Consider the following 19,365-nt stretch of genomic DNA (forward strand, 5'->3'; position numbering starts at 1 on the left):
ACATTGGAACACTATTGCGGATGGAGTTCACTGCCACTTTCATGAGCTTAAACAAAATTACACACGTTCACGGTGAGTCACCGGTTTGCAAACACGTGTTCCAGGCCGGGCCCGTGCAGAGGTCCGAATGAATCCTGCGTCTGTTTGCAGTGTGAAGAGCGACTGTCCCACCAGATTTGTCACAACAGCTGCAACCAATTAAAGGCTGAAGGCTGGAAATAGAAATAGAAATGAGCTGCACTTATGTGCTTATCAAAACTGGCCTCCAACGCCGCTTTCAGCAGCAGATCACAGCACTAGGTGTCACATTTTTTTACAATCTTAAATATGGAAGCTCTTCAACTCGGCAGCTCCAGCCTGAAATAAAAGTCATGGAAAAGTTGTCTCGTGCTGCAAGGTTAGATATTTATGCAAACCAAACCGATTATTATAGGACCCAAATAAAACCAATATACTCTGAACTTTTTGGAAGTTCTACATCGTTGCAATTGCATTCTGAATATGAACCCGGTGGGCACAATGTAAGGCACACTTACAAAACACAATGAGATCTAATACACGAGACAAAATTATTGTTGTACATTTTTATTTGACACCGTCAGACTGATATTTTAATCCATCCGTCCATCTTCTTTGCCACTTATCCTCAGAAGGGTCGCAGGGCGTGCTGGAGCCGATCCCAGCTGTCAACGGGCAGGAGGCGGGCGGGGTACACCCTGAACTGGTTGCCAGCCAATCGCAGGGCACATCGAGACAAACAGCCACTCACACACTTAGGGGCAATTTAGAGTGTCCAATTAATGTTGCATGTTTTTGGGATGTGGGAAGAAACTGGAGTGCCTAGAGGAAACCTACGCAGGCACGGGGAGAACATGGAAACTCCAGTCGGGTCTGGGATTGAACCCAGGACCTCAGAACTGTGAGGCCAACACTTTACAGGCTGACCCACCGTGCCACCTAGATATTTTAATATTATTCCAAACTCTTATGTTAATTTGAGGTGTGGAACAACACTATCATTCTGAGAAATATTTCGTTATTAAATGACGCTTTCAATACAAACTTTTTAAACCACCCTAATTTGCACATCACTAGTTTATACATGTGTCGAATGTTGCCCAAATCTCAATAGTGTACTTTTGTATTCATGCAATCACCCAGTTTATTATTTGGAGTCATGCCCACTTGTCGCAACCTTCAGTTTTTCCCCCATCAGGAGTTGCGTGCATGACTTGTCTGGGCACATAAAGGTGAGCCTTCATGACACCCCGAAGACATACTTGAACATATCATGGCATTGGTAAAACATGAATATGCCATTTTATGGGAGGTAAGCCGCACTAAACATCCATTCTATCCATTTTCTATACAGCAGTGATTGGTCAAAGGTTCGGGGTTTGAAATTGACCTTACTGGTGGAGTTTGGATGGGTTTGTTTAGGGTATTCCAGTCTCCTCACACAATCCAAAAATGTTAGGTTGTAAAGTTTCTCATTGTGCCCTGTGATTGACTGGTGACCGATGGATTACATTTACTCCATTACTCGAGTAACATTTGGGATAAACTGTAGTATTGATGTGAACAGTTTTACTTCATTAGAATGATCAAGACTCTGCGAGATATTTTATCCATTATTGCTTGTGTACTACAGTATTCTATTTCATCTTCACGATCACTAGTGTCGTTTGACTCCAACGCAGTCACCTGACCGCACACAAACCCTTTGTGGGCTAATCAAAGTGACTTATTTTGGGGGAGAAAAAAATAAACAACCGCACAACACTTTATTGGACACACAAACAAAATGACATTTGGCAGTCTTATTTTTCAGCCAATTTCTGACTTCAACCAGTGTCTCACACCATCGATTGTGTGGTCAGCAAACAAAATTATTTAAGGAAATAAAGCAAGTCATGTTTTCTTGTTTTTCCTGTAGGGCCAATGCGTTTTTTTGTTTTGGGGCAGTTTAAATTGAAATTGTGGCAGCTGTCAGTGGATCTTTTTTTTTGACATTCATGCTAAATAGTTTTTAAACCAGAAGGTACTCAAGGGGGGCAGCACGGAGGGTCAGCTGATAAAAGCGTTGGCCTCGCAGTTCTGAGGTCCCGGGTTCAATCCCGGACCCGCCTGTGTGGAGTTTGCATGTTCTCCCCGTGCTTGCGTGGGTTGCCTCTGGGTGGGCACTCCGGTTTCCTCCCACATCTCTAAATTGCCCCTCGGTGTGATTGGAAGGTTATCTTTGTGCCCTGCAATTGGCTGGCAACCAGTCCAGGGTGTACGCCGCCTCCTGCCCCTTGACAGCTGGGATAGGCTACAGCACTCCACGCGACCCTCGTGAGGATAAGTGGCAAAGAAAATGGATGGATGGATGGATGGATGGATGGTACTCAAGGGTTTCTTGAGTGTGAGGACTAATTTTTACTTATATTTGGCTACTGTACCCACTAATAAGTCCACCGTTCATCCGAAGCCAACTCCCTGCAACCCGGAAGAGGATTACAGAAAACACATGAATTGTCAGACTGGCACTGATTGGCTGACCACCTAAAATCAGATGGGATGACTCAAGCTCCCCTGTGATCATGAAGACGATTGAAAAACGCAAACTATTGTATCTGGTCTGGTATGGCACTGTGGTGAATACATGTTGTAGTCCAGTACCAAGTGAAATCAGACTCAGCAGCTGCAGGAAGCAGCTGTGATAAATGAAATGTTTCCGCTCTCTGTGGTGGTCAACGCCCTGTAGACTTTAAATTCTACGGGGATAAACAGAATGACTCACGCGTCATTTTAAGTTACATCTGACAGTGTAACATTTTCCAGAATTACGGATTAACATTTTTCCATCTTGGCGGCACGGTGGAGCAGCTGTTGAGCGTTGGCCTCACAGTTCTGAGGACCGGGTTTCAAATCCGAGTCCCGCCTGTGTGGAGCTTGCGTGTTCTCCCTGTGCCTGAGTGGGTTTTCTCCGGGCACTCTGGTTTTCCGCCCACATCCCAAATTAATTGCACTCTAAATTGTCCTAAGGTATGATTGTGAATGTGACTGTTAGTCTCCATTTGCCCTGCAATTGACTGGAAACCAGTTCAGGGTGTACCCTATCACCTGCCTGATGACAGCTGGGATTGGCTCCAGTACTCCTACGTCCCTTGTGAGGATAAGCAGGTCAGAAAATGGATGGATAGATGGATATTTCCATCTTCCTCATCTCTAGTTTGTAAGCATAAACCAACAGTGAAGTTGTTGGAACAATTCCACAGTGTAGGTCCTGTTCACACAAACTGTCCTACTTAATCAATGCAAAAGTATTTGGTACTCTACATCCGGTCAGAGAACAAACAAAAACATTTAAATGAATCAAGTACTCATTTTTTGGTGTTGTTTTTGGCATATGACGCCCAAAACACTATATGAAAATAATCCAATTGTGTACATAAGGCGTGTACTTGAGGGATGTGGGGGGAGGTGTTCTGTCATGAGCATAAAAACTTTCAGTAATATTTAACATTTGGAAGGACGCACAACATCTCAAAAAGGAGATTGGCACCTGTCAGGGCCGTGTTTCCTGTTGAGGAAAAATATGATAACCGTGAGTGTAAAGTTGATATTTTAACATATTATGAGGAAGGTCCAGTACCTGTTGTGTCATAAGGCGGTGACACCTCGACCAGATCACATCCCACAAGGCTCAATCCACGGCAGCCTCGGATAATCTCAACACCCTTAATACACAAGGCATAAAAATATTAATTTGCATTGCGCTCCTATGCAGACCAGTGAATGATGAAAACCACGTGTACCTGAATTGGAGTGAGCCCAGCAATCTCTGGTGTCCCTGTTCCAGGGGCAAAGCCTGGGTCGAGAGCATCAATGTCAAAACTCAGGTACACGGGACCGCTGCCCATTTGACCCCTGACCTCTTCCATTAGAGGTCCCAGAGATTTGAACCAGCATTCCTCCACTTGTACCACCCGAAATCCCTGTAAAATACGCCATTAATTTGAGCATTTTCTAGCGCAAAATCTTTTTATTTCACAATGGTACAGTGAGTCCTATTCATTTGGAATTGTATCAGTTACAGACTGGCTCAAGATGGTCAAAAAAAGTAGGACTGCTTTTCCCGCCTATTCTGGGCCAACACTTCACCTGAGCCAAGATCCCTGAAGGCAATGTTTCCTCTAAGCTGCGCAACTGCGCATTTGTGCAGTCTCAGCGCAGAGGAAAACAGATCCAGGAGCAGTGAACTACAGCCTGACAATTTTTTTAACACGACAGCAGACTGCATCTCACAAAGAGCTGCCGCTCAGCCAAACTAGGCCACTCTACTTCCTACTTTACCTGACACCGCCCACCTCCATTTTAAAGGAGTACTCAAAATTACAAACACCGGGGTATGTGAATAATAGAAGAAAAAAATGGGGAAACTGGATGAGATTTTCTCTTTTTTGAGTGAGAAAGGTCTGGTCTGAAGACAAAGTAGAACGTGCAGGATATGGTGTATAATTTTAAAATTTTACCTTGGCACAGCCTGATTGAGGATGAAAGCAGACCATACATTGCCCAAAAAGCTAATTCTGTATTTTAAATATAGGAGGTAACGTAACATTAACCCTAAAACTGTTTGGGAGCATCATTCAGCTTGCAACATGCATTGCGAAAGATATTCTGCAAGCAATTTTACACCAAGAAAAACAGACCGGGATATCATTGTGGGTTACATTTTTTTTTTATAAATTTATAGTTATTAGTTGGCTTGGTATGTATTTGTATTGTAATGTATTTTTTTCTTTGTTGACATTTTCAGTGTAAGTTTGCAAAAACACAAAAATGTTCTGATGTAAATGTAATTTGAGCATTTTAATGAGCCATGTAGCTTCAATGGATGAGACTGATTGACCACAGTGCGTACGTCTGATGTTGCTCAGTGGTCATAAGGAGCGCTCACACCCTTTGTTTGCTCAGACACGTCAAAAATTAGAGGGATCATTGCCTGAAAAGGGAATTGGTAATGATTTACCACAATCCAACATTATCCATAGCATGAATTTAATCCATCCGCCCATTCATTCATCTTCTACCACTTTTCTTATCCAGGGTCATGACTGAGATGGAGTCTTTACGGGTTGACTTTGGGTAAAAGGACAGTCACAATTTATGGTCAGATGTGTTATACATACACAACATACCTGAAATAGCATTCCTCTCAGACCTGCGGTGCGATAACAGACTAAAGAGTTAAAAATACAATATAAACTGGTCTCAAAAGTGTACAGAGGCTTTCATTATATAGTAGGGGTCACCAACGTGGTGACGGCGGGCGCAGTTCCCTGCGAGGATCACTAATCGCTATATAAAATATTTCGATATTTGTAACATATTGGGAGTTACCTTGAAAGTTTGCTGCAAATAGGTTACATAGCCCGCCCTCATCCTCAAAAAGGTTGTTGACCCCTGCTATAGCCTACAACCAATACGATCAATCTGGCTAATTTAGGAAGTCGCAATCAGTGGGTAATGTCCACAGTGCTGTAAGGGGAAGGCGACTACTGTGCCTTAAGTGCTTAATTTGTAGTCAATGGTGGCAGGTGCCAGGGAGGGGTAATAATAGGGGCAAACCAGAGAGGAAGTTGAGCATCCTGACTGCCTGGTGGAAGAAAGTCTTTGTGCCTGGAAGTTCTCTGCAGTCTCGTCCCTGATGACAGCAATTTGATGAGTCAGTGGGATGGCTGAGTGGGGTCGCCAGCGATCCTGGTGGCCTTAACGGGGCTCTTGTATTGAGGAAGGACAATATTTCTCATGTCAACATAAATGCCAATTGCATTACTGATCATAAACATGAGATTTGACTTTAGTCACCTTGACCAACTTGACCTCAGAAATAGTGGATTAGCGCTATACCCTAATCCTAAACAAGGTCCTGGATGGTACATGGGTGTTTATTCAAGTAGAATGAATGTCCTCCGCAGGGTGTCCAGGCTCCTTTGGAGATGGAAAACACTTAGTCTTAAGGGAGGAGCTCTAGGAGCCAGATGCGGTGCCTCATGCATATGGGTGTTTCAGGAACATCCAGCTTGGAGGGCCAGAAGATGGACACGATGGAGGTGTCTCTTGGCTGGCCTTCTTAACACCTCAGGATCTCTCTGGAAGAGAGAGCAGTCTGGAATTCCCTGCTTAAACTGCTGACCCTTTGATATTAAACAGAAGGATGGATGGATTCTGGTTTTCTCATAGAATAATCGTTGGAAGTTTGAGGGAGACCGCTTTAAAGTTGTAATTCGAGGAAAGATGACATGAAAGGGTTAGGCTACTTTCAGATACCTTTCAAAAACAATAGGTTGGAGTATCAAACTAGTGTCTTTGCAATGGCAGAAATCCTTACAAGGTTACAAATGTAGTTTAGTTGCAAACATATTTTGTGGCGCCTTGATGAGATTTCTTAGTTCCACAACTGCAATTGTAACTCAAAACACTTGTCTCAAATCATTTTTCATTACTGTTTCTGCCACTTTTTGCTTCATTTCATTTGACGTTGTGTTCCTTGTGCCCACAAGACAAAGCAAAAAAAAAAACAACAATAAGTTAAAAAAAATTAAAGCCCAATGACTCATATCTGTAAAAACTTTTGGGTCACATCAAACATAACTCAAGGCACCATTAGACTTAGTTAACAGGTCTCTATAGTAATATTCTGGCTGTTGGGTAAAATGTTATTAACCTGGGCCCGGCTCCACTCGTATGAATCAGCAGAGTAGCCTGAACCTCTGAGGCCGATCTGCACCACTCGCTTGCAGTCCAGCAGGCCTTCCTCCACACATCGCCTGAACGGGGTCCCATGGCCAATCTTTTCCCCCAAGACCACATCACTGGTGTCGGAGTGAGCGTCCACATGGATCAGCCCCACCGGTCCGTATCTGGTGTTTGTACAATGTACAATCATAACTGTGTAGAGGAAATTGTCAGGTTGAACACAAACAATCTTTTGACGATTCTTATGGACAATGGGACAAAAAAGCATTTAGTCAGCCACCAAATGTGTTCTCCCTCTTAAAAAGATGACGGGCAGTATTTTCTTCATTGGTCCTGTAATTTCTCATGTAAAATGCACACCCCCAAAGTTGCCCGAAAAATTCTGGAAATTCTCTCAGCTGTTAAAAGTTTGCCTCCTCCTCCGTCCCCCACGATGCCTTTTCCTTGTCACTCACCCTTCTCTTCGCCATGTCGCCCGACGCCAATGCAACCTAATTTTTAAAAATCATTCTTTACATTATGTTCTTCGAATGCTCATTTTTGGAAGGCAGGTTGATGGGGGACTTGGAACGGACTGCGCTATGTAGTACATGTAAAAATGTGTCTGCTTACCCAAAATTCAGATGACTTCCGGAACAGATTAAATTTGTAAGTAGAGGTACCACTGTGCTTCTTTAAGAAGATTCTCTGTCCTCCACTTATTACTTGTATTAATGGCACCCGATTAAACTTGTTATCAGTGTATAAGACATCTGTCCATAACCCCAAACATTACACTCCAAACACCACTATAGCCAAGACCAAAGAGCTGTCAAAGGACACCAGAGGAAAAATTGTAGGCCTGGACCAGGCTGGGAAGAGTGAATCTGCAATACGTAAGGAACTTGGTGAGCGGAAATCAAATGTGGCAGAAATCATTAGAAAATGGAAGACATACAAGGCCTTTGATCATCTCCCTTGCTCTGGGGCTCCACGCAAGATCTCATCCTGTGGGGTCAAAATGATCACAAGAATACTGAGCACAAATCCCAGAACATCATGCATTGGGTGGTTTTCCGCAAAGGGACCAGGATGACTGCTCCGTAAAGGAAATAATGAATGTGGCCATGTGGTGGGAAACTTTGCGTTAAGACCTCCTTCCATCAGCAAGGGCTTTTGAACCTGAAAAATGGCTGCTTCTTTCAGCACGACAATGATCCCATACACACTGCCAGGGCAATGAAGGACTGGCTTTGTAAGAAGCACTTCAAGATCCTGGAGTGGCCTAGCCAGTCTCCAGATCTCGCCCCCTGAGAAAATCTTTGGAGGGAGCTGAAAGTCTGTTCTGCTCTAGAGGAGATCTTCATGGAGGAACGGGACAAAATACCACCAACAATGTGTAAAAACCTTGAACCTTAAAGAGAAAACATTTGATCTGTCATTGCCAGACGAACCTTTGTTAGTGACGAAATACTGTACCTGTTTTCCTCCATACCTTGCTGATAAATTTAAAAATCATGCAGTGGTTTTCTGGATGTTCTTTCCTCATTATGGCTCCGATAAGAGAGGCCTACCTATGATGAAAATGACGGGCCTCTCATTTTTTCAAGTGGAAGAACTGACACAGCTGGTGGCTGATTAAACAGAATCAGAACCAGAATCAGCTTTAATGATCAAGAGGCTTTGTAGGACTTCCCAGTCTTGAATGTTATGACCCTAGGGGGTGTTCAATTTGAGAGGATCCAGTGTACTATACAACAGAATTATGATTTCATTTCATTCAACTATCGTTTGTGGTTGAGTTGGTGTATTTGTTTTCTTTGTGGAAATTAACTATGGATAAAAGATTGAAGCATTTGCAGCGGCATTTCTACAGAACACTTACTTCTCAGATATAGCTTGCAGGATCGGATACGTAATGGTGTGATCTCCACCTGTGGACATCAAAAAACAGCAAATTTCATTTGGTCAACCTAAATGATGTTCTATGGAGCAGGATCACCTATTCATTGTGAAATTCAAAGGTCACACAATTCCGCCATTCCTTTCAATGCGCTACTCATAACTTTGAACTCATCTTTCACCAAAATATAAGGAAAAATTTTTCTATAGTATAGCATTTTAATTTTAAAATTGGTGTAATTTGTCCAAATGAGCACTCACCCATTGTCAGAGGGATACAACCAGAGGCCAGCACCTTTCTATAGGTCTCCCTGATGCGTTTGCACGTGTCCTTCAGGTCATACATGTTGACGTTGACATCCCCGATGTCAGCCACCGCAAGCGACTCAAAAGGAGCAGCTCTGGTACCGCTATTGTAGGCCCTCAGCAAAGCGGATTCCACTCTGATCTGCCTTGGACCAAACCTGAGATGGTGGGCAGGAATCTTGTAACTACAATTTCATTTACATTCCTGTAGAACTTTGTTCAGTTTTACTGAATGTTCCTGTTATGTTGCGTATGAGTGCTTTTCTAAAGTGATGTACTAAGAAAAAAAAAAAAACATCCAGCATAATAAAGGGCTTACTCTTTCAGTTTTATTGAGTTGTGAACATTTGACCCACTCAGTGACGGGATGATTCTTAATTTTTATTTATTGAAACAAATCCATCCATTCATTCATTTTCTTTACCACTTATCCGCAGAACAGTCACAGGAGCCTACGCCAGCTATGAACTGGTTGCCGGCCAAACGCAGAAACAAAATAGGGATAAAACATAATTATCAGACTGGATTATGGCTCAGATGTTAAGTAACACACTTAAATGGTATTAGAATGAACACTTGCTGTTAGATTGTCCTCCGTATGTGGAGGGAGGGGGGGCTATTCCAAACCTTGTGTGCTTGGTTGTCTGTCTGTGTGCTCTATGTGCCCAGTGATAGACTGGTGATCAGTCCGATACAGAGTGCTTATCCCAAACAGGGTAAGCGGTAGGAAAAATAAATGGACAGATGGATTTTTATGGCTAAAATTGAGGCGGCTAACTCAAATGACCTTTGGATGTCAGAAATTAATCAAGCAAAGCGTTCAACAACTAAAACTAAGAAATCAATTATTCCACATTCTAATTGAGAAATACACACGGGATTTAGGTTTATTCATTTGTTACACTTTTGCAAAATACTACATGTGAAAATCTACAAGTAATGTATATTTGAAAAATATCACTTATTAATTACTTGTGTATTCACCAGTAAATTTCAAAGAAAGGATTTAGGTAAAATGGTTAGGGTAAGGCTGCATTTTGTCCATCCATCCATTTTCTTTAGGAGTGCTGGAGCCTATCCCAGCTGTCAATGGGCAGGAGGCGGGGTACACCCTGAACTGGTTGCCAGCCAATCGCAGGGCACATACAGATGAACAACCATTCGCACTCACAATCACACCTTGGGGCAATTTAGAGTGACCAATTAATGTTACATGTTGTGGATGTGGGAAGAAACCACAGTGCCTGGAGAAACCCCACGCAGGCACGGGAAGAACGCGCAAACTCCACACAGGCAGGGCCGGGATCAAACCCGTGTCCTCAGGACTGTGAGGCCAACACTTTACCAGTTGATCCACCGTGCTGCTTGGTTACTTTTACTCCGTTACAATGATTGACATGCAGTTTGCCATTATTTATTCACCCTTGCATGTACGAGTTCATTTTTTTGTCACTTTACAGAATGCAAAAATCGACAGCTTTGTCATGCAGCTCTTAAATTGATACTGCCAAAACTTACATATTTCGCTCCACTTCCGACTTGAGAAAACACCTTGTGGTAAATTGCAGATGTTTCTATTTTTGTTTTGGCAGTGAATGTGCCCTAGCTGTTGATTAGCCCCGTTGCTCACAAGATCACTAAGCATGGTCAGCAAACACCAATGACGTCATTGGCACGCAGCTTCTTGATGAAGAAAACAGACCGAATGACTTCTAGTAGTTTCTGTCGGCCCCAATGCGTGTGTTGCTGGTTTTGGGGCCCTTGGAATTTGAAGTGGCAAGTGTGTGCGTTGACTCCCATATATTATGATGTTACGTTCATGTCATGATTTAAGAAAAATACATCTGAAGTTACGCAAAGGTTACTCGATTAGTTTATTATTATTATTGCATGCTTTCTTGCTCTGGAGTAAATATAATAAATAAATAATAACATTTTTACTTCGACTTGTGGCATGTTATTGTAAAGTATACTCTGACTTGAGTGCAATATTTGTCTGCTCTCGCCACCTCTGCCGCCATCATTTGTCATCATAAGCCAATAAAACATATCAAGTGTACACCACCTCGCTCCGGGTCGGTTGGAAGTTCCGGTGTCAATGGGGACCCCGATGAAGGCCGCGTCGAGTCCGTCCGCGGTGTCCCGGTGAGGAAGCCTGGCCATGGTTGGGATCCCGGTGACCCGCGCGACAAACTCGGCGCTGGGCGGCACATTGAGCTGCTTTGTGGTCGAACTTCGTCGCTGTGCAGCACCGACAGACGTCGGCAGCGCGATGGAGCGTGCACAAGTTGCAAACAGAGGACGACGAAGCCACAGAGCTGTCAACATGCTTCCTACGTCTTGTTGTTGCTCAAACTCCAGAGCCACTGAAACTGAAAACCTTTGAGTCAACCCCTGAACTTTGTAATAAAAGGAGGCCTCACTCTAGACTTCTCACGTGTTTTGTTCGTGTTGATTCGACGCGACTTCCGCTCTCAACCCCTCGTATGGTGATCCAAATGGAGTTTATGCGGACAATTTTGATTTTACACAATCGTGTATGTTATCTGCATTGTTGTTGCTGAATTTTCGGCAAAGTTTGCTGGTCATCTTGATACCTCTTTATTTTTTAAGGATATTTTTGGACAGTATTGTAAAGTGAGTACGTAGGTGAATCTTTCTATATTTTGGATAGCTGCTCCTGTTTAAATTTTAGAATTAAAAAAAAGGGTACTGCGGCAAAAGGGGCGGAGATCTAGTGACGTCACCAATCCTGCTCACTGGGAGAAGCCAGCAGAAGCGCGGCCACATTTTCCACGAAATCGACTTAGTATAACACATCGGAACGTCTACGACGAGACATCATGGTAGGCGCTTTTTTTTTCTTGTTAAATGCTTCATAACTACAACGAAGATGAAGTAGCAACAATCGGGGGCTTTAGTTTCATGGGGAACAATGCAAGGGTCGCTGCTTGTTCTTCTCATGGCGCCCATTTCGCGGTGTTTCCGTGTTGAGCGCGATGCGTTATCGGTCATCTTCACAACTACGTTCTTTAAATGTAGTTTCGAAAAAGTCCATTTTTTTTTCGCGTATAGACCCGGATTTCGTGTCCCGCGGCATCGTTTACAATGCGGCCTTGTGGCGGTCGAAGCTAACTGCAACATGTCTGCCCTAGATTAGCCCCCTTCCGTCGCCGCTAATCCCCCCCCCCCACACACACACACAAGCAGGCGGGTTATGCGGCAGGAAATGATCTAGTTTGCGCATTCGCTGCATAAAAAAAAAAAAAAAAATGGCGCGGTCGAAAAGAATCAAACTCGCGACCTCATGCGTCACGTTGGACATAAAAATGAATCTTCTTTCCCCGCTCCACAGCGCGAGTGTATCTCCATCCACGTTGGTCAGGCCGGTGTCCAGATCGGCAATGCCTGCTGGGAGCTGTACTGCCTGGAGCACGGGATCCAGCCAGATGGACAGATGCCCAGTGACAAGACAATCGGGGGAGGAGATGATTCCTTTAACACCTTTTTCAGCGAGACTGGAGCTGGGAAACATGTCCCCAGGGCCGTTTTCGTGGACCTGGAGCCCACAGTCATTGGTAGATAACTTCTCCTCATGCACTGTACAAATCATGGCTGTTTTTTACAGGGGAGACTGGAGTAAAAGTGAGACATTTTGTACATATGCGCCCCTCTTGGCAAGTTATGGTCATCAGGCAGTTAATCAATATGTATCGTGAAAGTTTCTCGACCAGAATTAGCTTTCATACAACACTTTGTTAAGTTGGAGGCAAGAAAACGTTTTTGTGAATGCAAAAAAAAAAAAAAAAACATGCTTACAACAGCACCATGAGGTCCTCCAAGGCTTGGATAAGGTGAAATGGGAGGGGCTTGAAACGATTTAGGTCACATGACCTTAACCCATCCATGGGCAGGGTGGCAATTTTTTGCCGTATTGAGGTAAAAGTCTCCTAACAGGCCACAATCAAGAAAATAACACTTCTTTTTTGTTTAACGCATAAAACAAAGGGCAAAAAAACGATGTACCCTCGCGGGCAGTGTCCCAAAACTGGGACGGGTATGTTATCAGTTCTTTGAAGTGGTGCATACGAGAGATATGTTTATTAATTTTTATTCTAGAATGACACTTACGCATTAATGAAACTGATGGATTAGCATTTTGAAGACAAACTTGGTTGCATACTGACCTTTCTCCCTGTCTTCTCTTGGAAAACGCATCAGCTGTACTTGAGGCAGCCATGTTGGGTCAGGAAAGACAGGGAAATAACTGCTAACTTTGACTGATGAGTTATCCTCTCCTGATACCAAATTATGGCTTCAGATTAAAATGCTTAAATATTTTGATATACTGAAGGATATAATGCGTGAAAATCATGATGCCCCAAAAATGGGACACTTCCCACGAATGGGTTAAATGGGTTGTCTTGGCTAGATACCTTATCTAGTGTCACATTGCTTCCCCCCCCCACTCCTTTTTACTCTCACCTTAGATGAGGTGCGCACCGGGACGTACCGCCAACTGTTCCACCCTGAGCAGCTGATTACCGGCAAGGAGGACGCTGCGAACAATTACGCCCGTGGCCACTACACCATTGGCAAAGAGATCATTGACCTGGTGCTGGACAGGATCCGCAAGCTGGTGTGTAACTTGATACTTGTCGCCCCAACGTTAGATGAAATGAAAACACGTTTGTTGTTCGGTACAGAGGTACCTTGACATATAAGTGACTAATTTTCTATATGTTAAAAGCTATGAGCGCTAAAATGGTGGCAGAGAACTTCAAGCAAACAGCCGATGCGGAACGATTCTTCAAAAAAAAAGTCAATGCTATTGCTCCAAGCTGTTAATTACCATTCCAGGTTGAAGTTTAAACATGAGACAAAGCGAATTACAGGTTGTCTATTTAACCAAACTGAATAACTTACAGAAGCCTGCTAACTTTATGCTAATAATGGGCATTGCTCAAAACTGGCTAATGAGGCTAGCACAGATGTTGCAAAAGCATTAACCCCAAAAAGGAACTCATTTGAAGTCAAAAGGTGAGCCAACACATGGAGACAGCCAGCACAAGTACTTCTTCTTCTTCTTCTTTGCCTTTTGGCTTGTCCCGTTAGGGGTCGCCACAGCGCGTCATCTTAGATGAACGCATATTTGTTTGGTTCAGTTTAACGCCGGATGCCCTTCCTGACGCAACCCCTCTGCATTTAGCCGGGGAGAGAAGCTTACAGCACCTGGTATTCCCAGGCGGTCTCCCATCCAAGTACTAAACCAGGGTCAAAACCCGCTTAGCTTCCGAGATCTGACGAGATCGGGCGTTCTCAGGGTAGCATGGCTGTAAGCAGACAGCCAGCACAACAATACTCCACTATATATTTTTTTTGTGCTCTGTGAAATAGTTTTTTAACATTTATTTTGTTATATTATTCTACTGCTATGTCGGCATTGCAAATGAGAAATAACCTGTTCTCAAATGCCCTTTCTTAACGTTAAAGTGAAATTTCTTCATGTATATATGAATGTTTGTGTTACACTGCCCCCTGGTGGCCGATGCCCTTCACCTCAAATGCACTACACACTACATTGCCAATGGGCAATGAAGAAGGAAATCCATCCAGAAAATGTTTAATTATATACGTTCAGGTATGTTGTGTTAATTAGAAAAATGTATGGAACAAATTAATGAAATTAAATTGAGGAAGATGATTTGAAATGGGTGTTTTGAATTAGCAGCAGGGTCAGAAAGGATTAAAATGGTAGTCAAAGCACCCTTGTGTCTTAATCCACAACAAATGGACAAAGCAAGGGTCCTTCCGCATTGTTTTAATCCTTAGTGATGAAAAGAGGCCTCGACACCACCGGGTACAACTAGTTGCATTTGAATAAATGCCTCGTTTTTGTGTGACCAGGCCGACCAGTGCACCGGTCTCCAGGGCTTCCTGGTGTTCCACAGCTTCGGCGGTGGCACTGGCTCCGGATTCACCTCCCTCCTAATGGAGCGTCTGTCTGTAGACTACGGCAAAAAGTCCAAACTGGAGTTCTCCATCTACCCGGCTCCCCAGGTGTCCACCGCTGTTGTGGAGCCCTACAACTCCATCCTGACCACCCACACCACCCTGGAGCACTCCGACTGCGCCTTTATGGTAGATAATGAGGCCATTTACGATATTTGTCGAAGGAACCTCGACATCGAGCGGCCTACTTACACCAATCTGAACAGGCTGATCAGTCAGATCGTCTCCTCCATCACAGCCTCCCTCCGTTTTGACGGCGCCCTCAATGTTGATCTGACAGAATTCCAGACCAACTTGGTCCCGTATCCTCGCATCCACTTTCCCCTGGCTACGTACGCCCCGGTCATTTCGGCCGAGAAGGCGTATCACGAGCAGCTGTCGGTGGCGGAAATCACCAACGCCTGCTTCGAGCCCGCCAATCAGATGGTGAAGTGCGACCCTCGTCACGGCAAGTACATGGCGTGCTGCCTTTTGTACCGCGGCGACGTTGTTCCCAAAGACGTCAACGCTGCCATTGCCACCATCAAAACAAAGCGCTCCATCCAGTTTGTGGATTGGTGCCCCACCGGTTTCAAGGTGGGCATCAACTACCAGCCACCCACCGTGGTCCCCGGCGGAGACCTGGCCAAGGTCCAGAGGGCGGTCTGCATGTTGAGCAACACCACTGCCGTCGCCGAGGCCTGGGCTCGACTTGACCACAAGTTTGACCTGATGTACGCCAAGCGCGCCTTCGTTCACTGGTATGTCGGCGAGGGCATGGAGGAGGGCGAGTTCTCGGAGGCCAGAGAAGACATGGCCGCTCTGGAGAAGGATTATGAAGAGGTTGGAGTCGACTCCATTGAGGGCGAGGATGAGGAGGGAGAGGAGTACTAAGAAATCCCCAAAGTATTGAAAGTTAAACCGTTACATGTGCTTGTAGCATTTCAGGTCAAAAGAATTTCAAAATAAAACCTGTTCTATGTTTCTGGACCATGTCTTTTTTTCAATTTGTGAGTGAGGAGCTGTCCACTTACCAAACAAATATTTGTATGCCTTCAGTGAATACTTCATAAATGGAGCTGAAAATGAAAGCAAATATTTTATGTGATGTCACTCAGCGTAAAAATGCCTTATGCCTTAACCGAGTGAGCTGAAAATAGGTTTTGAGCAAAACATGACTGCACAAATCAGCATGATAATTTATGGTTTCCCAAAACTGACCAAGATGTGTAAAAAGCAAGTTTCAGGTTAAACTAGGATTTAATGTTATTCCTTTTTCTTAAAAAAGAATGACTGGCACGAGAAGGGATAAGATCAGTCACGAATATTCAGCATGCATTTGATGGAATTCACTAAAACACCAACTGAAAAGCACACTTGGACACATCCATCCATTTTCTTTGCTGCTTATCCTCACAAGGGTCGCGGTAGTGCTGAAACCTGTGTCAGCCGTCAACGGGCAGGAGGAGGGGTACACCCTGAACTGGTTGCCAGCTAATTGCAGGGCACATTGAGACAAACAGACTCACGATCACACCTAGGGGCAATTCAGAGTGTCCAATTAATGTTGCATGATTTTTGGGATGTGAGAGGAAATTGGAGTGCCCGGAGAAAACCCGCGCTGGCACGGGGAGAACATGCAAACTCCACACAGGCGGAGCCGAGTTTGAACCCAGCTCCTCAGAACTGAGCCCAACGCCACCTTCCCGCCCATTTGGACACATATATAAACATATTAATTGGAATGTTGGTGAAACTAAAAAAATATGAAGCCTGCTTCATTTTGTTACAGTCATACAGATCCATGAAAAAAAAGTTGAGTATTCATGATGTAGCTTGATAACCGATGTGGTCAGTCAAGCAAAATCAGTATTTGTAGTGCTCTTCTGATCACATTTTCATCCATCAATTCCTCCATTCTCCATGTTTATTGGTGCTGCGGATAAGCTCGAACCTTTAGTTGACTGACCAAGATGTGGAATGTCGTGGACTGGTCGTCACGGAGGGCACATATAAACAAACATCAATTTACATTCATCTAAGGATAATTTACTGGAATTTTCCGATTAATATAGCTTACATTTTTTTCTGCGTGGGTCAAGGGTGGAGGGATCCAGAATACTTGCAGAAAACCCACTTGACTCCACATGGGAAGGATCCAAAGTGCAGATGGTATCCCCCAACCTCAGAACTGTGAGGTGGATGTACTCACCACTTTTTGGCACAAGTTCTCAACTGACATTAACAAAAAAAAAAAAAATCATTCATGTCATTTTATCTGACATACCGAGCAAAAAACTGTTTTCTTTTACCTGAAAGGAATCTCTGCCCCCGATTTGAGACCCAGCGCACAGCATGTTTGAGGTGATCTTGACCCAGTAGTGGTACTCGGTGCAGGAGGCCACGACCTTCACACCCACAGCCCGAAGCGACAGGGCGAGGGTGACGCTACGGATTGCTACCTACGGTGTCCTGCAGAGAGCAGCAGACAGCACCCACACTGGGGCTGCACCGACGTTCCTCCACAGTCCTTGCCTCCGTCTCTTCAGCAGTCTGACACTGAAGAGATGCCAGAAACTTGATGGAGTGTTGCTGGACCGCATAACGCACAATAATCCTTTCTGCTGGCCATGCGGAAAAGCCTCAATGTCAGGCTTGCGTCGGACAGTCCTTGGTATCGGCTCTTAATTCACTGTGGAAAATTGATTTCGGACCTACTGATGTGGAGAACTTGCGCTATCCTCAAAGGTGTGAAATCCGATTTTGCTTTTAATATTGTAATCATGGAGGTTGAGCACCGTTTTCATTTTTTTCCGTTAGAAATTTAAATCATTCTGATATCACATGACTTATGGACAAGTTTACCTCCATGATAATGCTCAGTTTCCGTTATCACGGTTTGTGTCCTTTGAAGTGGTATATTTAGATTTTATATTAACTGATAAAAGGTTTTCTGGCTAAAATTCTTAACTGTATCACATGTCTGGGAATGCGCCAAACTTACTTTTTTTTGTAAATAATAATGGTACGAAAGTTGCACAATGCAGATGCAATCAAAATCTACCTTCCATCTTGCTCACCGACAGCTGAAGTATGTGATATTATATAAACAATTCTTATAACGGGAAAGCACATCTGATGGCAGTTTTAATAGCAATAACGTTGACATCAGTAATATAAAGCAAGAATAAACAGAGGCAATTGAATACTGTAACTGCAATGGAAAGGCACTTGGAAAGTTTACTTATGCATGCTTATGCTTATGTATTTTCCGCACTATAAGGCGCACCGCATTATAAGGAGCAACCTCAATGAATGGCCTAGCTCAAAAATATTTCATATATAAGGCGCAACGCACTATAAGGCGCACCGGATTATAAGGCCCATAGAATAGACGCTACAGTAGACGATGGGGTTACGTTAGATAGAGCTGCACTAAAGGCTTAATATTGATCAATATATAAGGCGCACCGGATTATAAGGTGCACCGTCGGCTTTTGAGAAAATTAAAGGCTTTTAGGTTTACCTTATGGTTCGGCAAATATGGTATGTATTTTTACATCTGGTTACATTTGATTTTATGTTTAGTGTTGTAGTAGAAATTCCACCTGAGACCAAACAGAGGTGACCTCTTACTGAATAACCCAAAAATATCATCACATATCTCCTGAGCGGGGACATGTTTTTATTTTTCACCTGTAAAAAAAGAAATCAGCATGTTCATGGCAGTACCTTTGTAAACTCTTTTACATATAATTGATGATACAAATAGTTTATGCTCCATGTTCAACTTTAAGATAAGATCCTGTATTGCAGCAATCTTATTGGTAAATCAGCTGTGCTCGAAGCATTTATCTGCTTTCAGAGAGATCAATAAGTGTGACAAATGAATGTGTCGAGCAGCATCATTAGAAGGAACTGAAACCATCACGCCCCCTGCGCAAGACTTTTATGTCCCAGTCTAAAAGGGGACTGTTAATAACCTCCAGACGATCTTTTAGTGAACAACACTGATTAATTTTATTGAATACAAAGCTGGAGACTATTGATAGACCTGAAGAGGATTCTTTTTCTTTTTTCTTTTTTTTTTTTGCAGATAGAGTAAATTACTGTAAAAACCCTGTGAAATGTCTAATAGTGTAGGTTGGGAAGTTAGTGGAGAAAACCCTAACTTGGGAAAATGAATTTCATTTATTTAAGCATTAAAAGAGTTGTGAATCATAGATTTTTTTTTTTTTGTGAACGCTACCTTTCAGAACATAATGTTCATTCTGGTTACTGACAGCTGCCAAAATTGGAACGGCCCATGAAATATGCACGCAATCCGTCTTTCCCCTCTGAGCAATCTGTTTAATGGCTCTAAGGCCACGAAAAGACAAAGATTTAAACCTGCAGTTTCAAGTAGCCTACAAAGCTCAACATAAAATGAGACCTTTTGGA

General features: G+C 43.5%; 2 protein-coding genes and 1 pseudogene across 3 annotated transcripts; 1 reads left to right on the plus strand and 2 right to left on the minus strand.

The window, feature by feature from the left end:
- Positions 1 to 599: 599 nt before the first annotated feature.
- Positions 600 to 11,487, minus strand: agmat (agmatine ureohydrolase (agmatinase)). Of its 2 annotated transcripts, none has more exons than XM_061842363.1 (8): positions 11,372 to 11,487; positions 11,000 to 11,300; positions 8,890 to 9,092; positions 8,612 to 8,660; positions 6,716 to 6,911; positions 3,801 to 3,980; positions 3,638 to 3,722; positions 600 to 3,565 (listed from the first exon to the last, which is right to left on the minus strand). In XM_061842363.1, the coding sequence occupies exons 2-8, from the start codon at positions 11,260 to 11,262 to the stop codon at positions 3,492 to 3,494; spliced, it is 1,050 nt and encodes a 349-aa protein (XP_061698347.1). In that variant the 5' UTR covers positions 11,263 to 11,300; positions 11,372 to 11,487; the 3' UTR covers positions 600 to 3,491. The 2 variants fall into 2 exon arrangements, with proteins under 2 accessions (XP_061698347.1, XP_061698339.1); XM_061842355.1 differs by having other exon boundaries at positions 11,000 to 11,306.
- A 157-nt stretch (positions 11,488 to 11,644) lies between these two features.
- LOC133512578 (tubulin alpha-1B chain-like) lies at positions 11,645 to 15,915 on the plus strand. Its single transcript, XM_061842345.1, has 4 exons — positions 11,645 to 11,780; positions 12,290 to 12,512; positions 13,425 to 13,573; positions 14,842 to 15,915. The coding sequence occupies exons 1-4, from the start codon at positions 11,778 to 11,780 to the stop codon at positions 15,817 to 15,819; spliced, it is 1,353 nt and encodes a 450-aa protein (XP_061698329.1). The 5' UTR covers positions 11,645 to 11,777; the 3' UTR covers positions 15,820 to 15,915.
- LOC133497374 (5S ribosomal RNA) lies at positions 14,155 to 14,275 on the minus strand (annotated as a pseudogene).
- Positions 15,916 to 19,365: the final 3,450 nt, after the last annotated feature.

This window comes from Syngnathoides biaculeatus, chromosome 2 (genome assembly GCF_019802595.1).
Source record: "Syngnathoides biaculeatus isolate LvHL_M chromosome 2, ASM1980259v1, whole genome shotgun sequence".
In the NCBI taxonomy this organism is placed as follows: domain Eukaryota; kingdom Metazoa; phylum Chordata; class Actinopteri; order Syngnathiformes; family Syngnathidae; genus Syngnathoides; species Syngnathoides biaculeatus.

Coding starts and splice junctions, on each gene's coding strand:
- agmat (XM_061842363.1), bottom strand. CDS start 11,262: ATGTTGACAGCTCTGTGGCTTCGTCGTCCTCTGTTTGCAACTTGTGCA. Junction 8,661..8,889: donor TTGTATCCCTCTGACAATGG/GTGAGTGCTCAT, acceptor TGATGTCCACAG/GTGGAGATCACACCATTACG. Junction 3,566..3,637: donor ACCGCCTTATGACACAACAG/GTACTGGACCTT, acceptor TTTCCTCAACAG/GAAACACGGCCCTGACAGGT.
- LOC133512578 (XM_061842345.1), top strand. Junction 12,513..13,424: donor CCTGGAGCCCACAGTCATTG/GTAGATAACTTC, acceptor CTCTCACCTTAG/ATGAGGTGCGCACCGGGACG. Junction 13,574..14,841: donor TGGACAGGATCCGCAAGCTG/GTGTGTAACTTG, acceptor TTGTGTGACCAG/GCCGACCAGTGCACCGGTCT.